The sequence below is a fragment of the Balaenoptera borealis genome (genome assembly GCF_965194805.1).
Source record: "Balaenoptera borealis genome assembly, chromosome: 17".
Lineage (NCBI taxonomy): Eukaryota > Metazoa > Chordata > Mammalia > Artiodactyla > Balaenopteridae > Balaenoptera > Balaenoptera borealis.
In genome coordinates this window covers 71,015,520-71,022,904 of record NC_138876.1, presented here as the reverse complement: position 1 = coordinate 71,022,904, position 7,385 = coordinate 71,015,520, and the positions used below count along the sequence as shown (strand labels likewise).

The following is a 7,385-nucleotide window of genomic DNA, read 5'->3' as shown; positions in this document are numbered from 1 at the left end:
AGGCTCCAGACGCGCAGGCTCAGCAATTGTGGCTCACAGGCCCAGTTGCTCCGCGGCATGCGGGATCCTCCCAGACCAGGGCCCAAACCCGTGTCCCCTGCACTGGCAGGCAGATTCTCAACCACTGCACCACGAGGGAAGCCCTCTACTTAATTTTTTAAGTATATTACCATTATAATAACTGTTTTAATGTCCTTGTCTGCTAGTTCTAACATCTGTGTCAGTTGTTGGTTAGTTTTAGTGATTGGTTTTTCTCCTCATTATGGGTCATATTTTCCCACCTCTTGCTGTGCCTTGTAATATTTGATTGAATGGCAGATATTGTGAATTTTATCTTGTTGGGTGCTGAATATTTTTGTATTCCTGTAAATATGTTTGAATTTTAACTTCAGATGCAGTTAAATTGCTTTAAAATAGTTTGATCCTTTCAGATCTTTTATTTTTTGGGTGGCATCCAAGCAGCATTTAGTCTAGGGCTAATTACTCTCCAGTACTAAGGCAAGACCTTTCTGAGTACTCTCCTCATTGAATTGGGAGGTTTTCTAGTCAGCCTGGTGTGAACAGCCACTATTCCTGTCCTTCTGTGAGTGCCCAGTACTGTTCCTTCTAATGCTTTCAATGGTTTGTTCTTTCCTCAGCCTTGGGTAGTTTCCTCACATGCATGCACTGATCAACTCTGTTGAATTCTCGAGGAGGAGGACCCTTTGCAGATCTCTGGGATTCTCTGTTGTTATGTCTCCCATACTTTGTCCTGTGAACTCCAACCATCTTGTTCTCACAGCTCCGTCTCCTCAGCTCAGGGAATCTGCTGGGCTCTCCTGCGATTCCCCTTTCCTATGTCATGGCCTGTAATGTCTCTGAAGGTAATAAGCTGGGTAAACCTTCTTCATTTCCCATCCCTGAGGGATCACTCTCCTTTACTGCCTGACATCTAATATCTTAAAAACTGTTGTTTTATTTATTTTGTCTGGCTCTTTTTTGTTGTTGTTGGTTTAGGTGGGAGGGCAAATATGGTTCTTGTTACTCCATCTTGGCTGGATTCAGAAGTTCCCCCAAGGCTCTACTCTTAATAGTCACCTCACACTTCGAGGACAGGAAAAGTTCCAAGAGTCTTTAACCAAAAGCCTCTGGTACAACCACTCTGTAAAATGAAGTGTGACTGTTGTTTAGTCTGCCTATTTAATACTTCTTAAATCTCCAGAATATTAGAAAGGTTTGCTGTGACTAGTGATTTATAGATTGTTTGGGCCAGACCTCAGAGCTCTGGGGCTTCCTTTAAACATGCCAGTGACGTTTTCAAAACACAAGGAGCCATTGATAGATTGCAAATCAGTTTTCACTCTTACTTGGTAGTCATTCTGCAAACTTGGTTCTGCTTCTACTTGCGTCATTTGGGCAAGGTTGCAGTTAAGGAAAATTTACTTTCTAAAGATCTTAACAGTATGTAGGGCCCCCTAACACAGGCAACTTACTGTGAATCGAGGGTTTATTTCTGGAACACTAAAAACCTTTCTAGTCCAACTCCAAGAAGTACTGAGTGATTCTTGTTTATCTTATTCTTGAAAGTTTATTTGGAATTAGAAGGGGAAACACCAACAATTTTATTTGCATGAAAAAGAAAAGACCAGTATTTTAATTACAGCAAGGGAGAGAGGGGACTTAAGGAAAACGGAAAATAACCATAGTCTGATGAATATATTTTTAAGCACTTACTATGGGTTTATCACCTGTTTGGGCAATGGGGTGACAAAGAATGGGTAGGTTACTTTTTATTTTTATGTACCTCCATGAATCTCAAAGATTTAGTCTTCAAAACAAGTCTTATTTAATGATAACTTATTTTCCTGTTTTTTGAATCAGTCGCATGCAACTATCCACGAAAGCTTTGGTTCGCTTGAAGTAATTGGTGTTACTTCAGTGCTGGAAAATTTCAGACAAAAACAGAGAATCTTGCTGTTTCGGGTAACCTGAATAGCCTAATTGCTGATGAATATATAATTTCTTTTAGGGTTTTTGAGATATTGAAAATAGCTTTTTCTTCCTGGATTAGCTGGAACCTGGGCACATCCAGTGAGTAGCTTATGGTTTAGTTTTGAAGATAAATATGATAAATAAGAGAGAAAACAAAACAAGGTAGTTCTTGCTAAGTGCCAAGTGGAGCAGTACAGATTCTAAGCATTATAGCAGTTTTATTGCATAGACAGGTCCCTGAGCTGAGCTATCATAGTCCTGACAGGTAGCTAGGACTGAGGAGAGGTATTCTGAGTGGAGAAGCAGTGGCTGTAAGGTTGCAGGGGCAGCGGCAGGAGTGTTGGCTGTATGTTGTGGATACTGTACAGTGAGGAGACAGTCTGTCAGACAAATGTGTACACAGAGAGTGGTTGGAGATTAGGTAGAAAAAGTAGGTAAGGGTCAGATGCAAGATTCTGAGTTCTTTGAATTTGTACTTTGCACAGAGATGACAGTGAAAATGAGAAGGGTCATTGAAGAGACCCTGTAATGGAGAAAACCAAAGACCTAGTGACTAAATGTGAGGATTGAGTGGGAAGAAGAGCCTGAAGTTTTGAGCTAGGAGTAGAGTGTTATTATTATTACAAATAGAAAAGTCAGAGAGGAGAGCTTGAATGAAATGATACCAGAGATCCCTGAGGCTTTTTCTAAAAATTCCCAATTTCTCTGTGTGGCTTCTGACTGGACAGCGCTTTCCCTGTGGTCCTCCTCCTTTAATTGTTCAACCTGGCAGGATGTGGAGTGAGGAAGGGCATTTAGAGATCATGAGGGCACCTGGCCTAATCTCTTCATTTTACAGATAAGGAAATTGAGGACTTCCTTATTGTGACTTTCCTTCAGGCCACACAGCTAGGCTGGCCTCCTGGCATTATTTTCTGAAATTCTTCTAGCAAAGGTTACTGTGTATCAATCCTGCTTGCTGGCAAAGTGAGTCTTGTGTTTTCCCCACCGTAATTCAATTAGTTATTGACTTGATTCCTCAAATCGTTTTTCACCTTCCCAAATCAAATAAATTAATAGTTAATTCCTTTCCAGTAGTCTGATTTTCTTCTCTGTCCATACATGCCGTCGCAAACCTTGTAGTCGTACACTATGGGCATTAATGCCAAACTCAGGTCTGCTCTCTTGAAAAGTTGTCTGAGGGGAGCTGTTTGACGGGAGAGGGAATGATTAACGTTTATTTAAGTCTGGAGTGAGGATTCCTACTGGGAGTCCTTTCCACAATTTTTAAAACAGAGGCTGTGTGGTGGAGATCAGTAAAGGAATTACTTCCTTTCTTTGCCCCTCTAAACCCCATTCCCTGTGACTTCTCACGCATGGAACCCAGAATTCGTTTGTGACTCCTGCCCTGCCCGAAGATAAAATGAGATTAGTCAATGCCCTGAGTTAAGTGAACTCTGTTATTTTAAGATGTCTCACCCAGTCCTACACCTTAGCTGGAACCCGGGGAGAGTGGCTTCTCTTCCCCTTCCCAAGCCTTTCTTCCTCTTACCCCAACGGCTGACTCTCTCCCTTTACCCCTTCCCTCTGCTTGCATCCCGCCCTTCCTCCCTAGGGGGTCACAGACCCCCAGCCCGTTCCCGGCGGCACCCTGCCTACAGCTCCTCTCGGAAGCACCGCCCCCGGAGCGAGCCGGGAGCTGAGCTGAGTGAGCTAAAGCCCTGCCCCCACGCTTTAGGCGGGGCCAGCGGCCCAGACGGCGCCGTTGATTGGTGGGGGCGGGCCCTGCCGCGAGGGGCGGGGCCCGGAGGTCGGGCCCGGGCAGGGAACGCGGCGGGCGCCGCTGGGGGCGTGAGGCGCGGCGTGGGACCCGGTGGAGTGTGGCGTAGCTGTGGCGGCGCTTCCCGCTCGCCACACGCCGGGCGTGGGTCCCCGAAGGTAAGTATGGGCAGGGGGCCCTGCGCCGCGTGGGCCAGGTGGAGGGATCCCGCGGGCGCGCGCCTGAGGCAGGTGTGGTTTGGCCGGACGGGCCCCGGTACCACTTCCGCGCGGAGTAGGAGCGCAGGGCGCTGGCCGGCGGCCGCGTGGCGTGAGCCCCCCGAGTGAGGGAGACCGGGTCGGGCTCTACTTTCGCAGCACTTGTTCACCTCATTAGTTCCGGGACGAACCCCGCCTCCACGCACCACACAAATCTCGAGAGACCTCAGGTACTCCAGAGACTTTGTATTCTTTAAAATACATTTCTGTTTCGTGGTTCAGGACTGGAGGAGAAACTCGGTAGTGAACTTACGATGCGGCTTTATTTTGACTTCGTGTTATTATTCAGATTGCAGGAAGAGTGCGACTGGTAATGGGACTGTTATTTAAACAAGGACACCAGGGTTTACACAGGCAGTGGATTGTGGAGATTAAGCGAGCAGGCTTTGAATCTACTTATTAATTGTGAAAACTTGGGCAATTTGCTTAACTTCTCTATGACTTTGCTTCTGCATATGAAAAATGAGAATAGGAAGAGATGCAGCCTTATAGGATTTTTATGAGGATTAAATGAGTTACTATTTAGTGTCTGCCTCATAGTCCACAATAACTTTGGCTGTTTTCTTTATTATGCAGTCAGATGAGCATTAATCTTCAAAGCTGCAGAAAGAAAAACCTTCTGCAGAGCTGTTGCTTGGGGATTCCTTTGGAACAGTTTTCAAAGACTGAGTCCCACTGGAAAAGGTCTCATTACTTTTCTGTCGTACTAGAGACGTGATCCATCTACCTTGCTCCAAATCAAAGCTACTCTCAAATGATAGAGAAACCTCAGTCTTGAAGGTTGTTCTGGAAGAGGCATGAAGAAAGGCAGCACTTTTCCAGTGAGTGTAGCCTAATTTTAAGCACCAAGCTCTGGTGCTTAAAAAGAAGTTAATATCACTTTATACAGAACTTATAAGTTGTACTATTTTGGGTGGGTGCTTACTTGTAATATTATTGCAAAATGAGGTAAACCAGAGTACCCAAATACATAAACTAGGGGCTTCCCTGGTGGCGCAGTGGTTGAGAATCTGCCTGCTAATGCAGGGGACACGGGTTCGAGCCCTGGTCTGGGAAGATCCCACATGCCACGGAGCAGCTGGGCCCGTGAGCCACAACTACTGAGCCTTCGCGTCTGGAGCCTGTGCCCCGCGACGGGAGGGGCCGCGATAGTGAAAGGCCCGCGCACCGCGATGAAGAGTGGCCCCCACTTGCCTCAACTAGAGAAAGCCCTCGCATGAACCGAAGACCCAACACAGCCAAAAATAAAATAAATAAATAAATAAATAAAGTAGCTACAAATACATAAACTAAATAAACATCATAAAAATCGTAACCTGCCACATGGAAACTCAGAATTGAAAGGAATCTGAAAAATCAGATGGGCTGCACTTTATACATAAGGCTGAGGCCCAAAGACCCCAAACCAATGAATGGCAGGGCTTAGACCAGAATTCAGCTCTGCTGAGCAACAAATTGTAAAAGCGAAGGATGATATTACTTCTTGTGTTGATAATAGTACTATTTTTATTTTTGACAGCTTTATGGTGCTGTGAACAATTTTTCTCTCAGCAACATCCTGCTTGGTAGCTTAACTGCATGATTCATAATCATTCTTCAGCACCTTTGATTTAAATCACAAGTCTGAAAGTTGCTACATCAATGATTGCTTTGAGAACAAGAGGATTGTCTTCTTAAGCTTTGTACAAACATGTTCTAACAGTGCTTTGGTTTTGTTGTTTTATGCAGTCCTTTTCTCTCATGTAGGGAATGTAAACAGCCAGTATAAACAAATTGACCTTCTAGGCAGTTCGTTATCATTGTGAAGTTTTCTTGATTGGGTAAGATAGGCACGGAATGCTAGCCCAAGGAAATAGGATATTGGTCTGTTAGTTGCTGTCTCTTCCCTGGCCCCTTTTAGAGGCCGCTCCCTCACCTGTAGGTGTTTGTTCAGATGTTACTATCTCAGTCTGACCCTCCTATTTAAAATGCCATACAACCCTACCCTTCCTATAATATGTATTTGTCTATTTATCTTTTTGTCTATTATCTCTTGTCTGCCACTAGATGGTAAGTTCCACGGGGGCAGGGTGCTTGCCTGTTGTGTTCACTGCTGTACCCTAAGTGTCTGGAAACTGCCTGGCACCAGAGTGTGTCACATGCAGACATTTCCAACTAGGGCTAGTAAGTACTTAAGCCAATTCACAGTTCATTTTGCCCTGCTCCACCCTCTCCCCATTTCTGGTTATTTCTCCTGTTACCCAGGAATAAAACCTTGAGGCAACGTTAAGTCCTCCTTCTACCTGTCACTCCGTGTGCAAATAGCTACTGACTTGTGTCAGTTTTTTGCAAACCTGCCATTCCAGTTGTTTCCAAGTTCCCATTTCTTCAAGCACTCCTCCATTTCATTTCCTCCTCTACACCTACAGCTCTCTACCAGCTCCCTATTCGTTTGCCTTCACATTCTCGTCTGCAGAATGAAATCCAGAGCGAGAAGTCTGGCATTCAGAGTTCTCTGCAACATGATCGCAAATCCACTTTTCCAGTCTCTATCTCCTGTATATAAGAAAAGTGATTTCCAACTTATGCTTGTAAATGTGAGAGTAAAATAAGGCTTTAATGGTAATACCCTGTAAAATCCCAAGGTTGCTTCATGACAGTTTCTCTCTTTCGCTTTTTATTAATGAGTCCATCTTTTCCCCCAGGTAGGCAGGAATTCAGACAAATTGGACTAATGACTGTTAACCTGTTTGTACTGAGAACTTTTGCTGCTCTTTCTGTTTTTGAGTGTCCAGGCTTCAAAACCTCCCTTACATGTTACCACTACCCCAAATACCTAGATAGGTTCAGTTGGCTGTGGTATTTCCTTCCTCTGAATTCTAGTGACTTTTCATGCCTTTTTAAGAATTTATCACACTCTACCGTGAATTCTTTGGGCATTTGTCTTTTCTTTTTTGCTACATATAAGCTTCTGGAGGACAGAAAACATGCACACACAAATTCCAGTTACTGTTTTGAGGAAAAATAAGATATGCACCCACTTACCTGTTTTTTAAATAAAAGTGAACTTAAACTTCTCCTTAATGGGTCTTTAAGTCGTTAAATATTGAGCCTCAACCATCATTTCTACAATATGGGCACTTCAGGAAGAAGGCAGGTGAAATTCAGTCCTAAAAAGATTCCAATGAAGTTACTGAGGTCTGGATTTTAGAAGGGAGTAAGTATAGGGAGAGCAACAAACCCAACATCCACGAAGGTGGGCAGGCACAAGTTTAAAAAAAATACACAGGGCTTCCCTGGTGGCACAGTGGTTAAGAATCCGCCTGCCAATGCAGGGGACACGGGTTCGAGCCCTGGTTCGGGAAGATCCCACATGCTGCGGAGCAACTAAGCCCGTGGGCCACAACTACTGAGCCTGT

The 7,385-nt window shown here is 44.5% G+C and overlaps 1 protein-coding gene across 20 annotated transcripts in view; it reads left to right on the top strand.

Annotated features, from left to right (window-relative positions):
* The window catches only part of LOC309614726 (serine/threonine-protein kinase Sgk3), a 153,598-nt gene that overhangs the window by 83,976 nt on the left and 62,237 nt on the right, over positions 1-7,385 (top strand). For 6 of the 20 annotated variants that reach the window (XM_082363478.1, XM_082363473.1, XM_082363476.1 and 3 more), the window contains exon 1: positions 3,406-3,888. The exons of 8 other annotated variants lie outside the window; for them this stretch is intronic. In XM_082363478.1, the coding sequence (XP_082219604.1) occupies positions 3,421-3,888 (468 nt within the window). In that variant the 5' untranslated portion in view covers positions 3,406-3,420. Of the gene's footprint in view, positions 1-141; positions 3,889-3,934; positions 4,158-7,385 lie in introns of those variants that run through there. 6 more of the 20 variants (XM_082363468.1, XM_082363479.1, XR_014236376.1 and 3 more) reach the window with 5 other exon arrangements.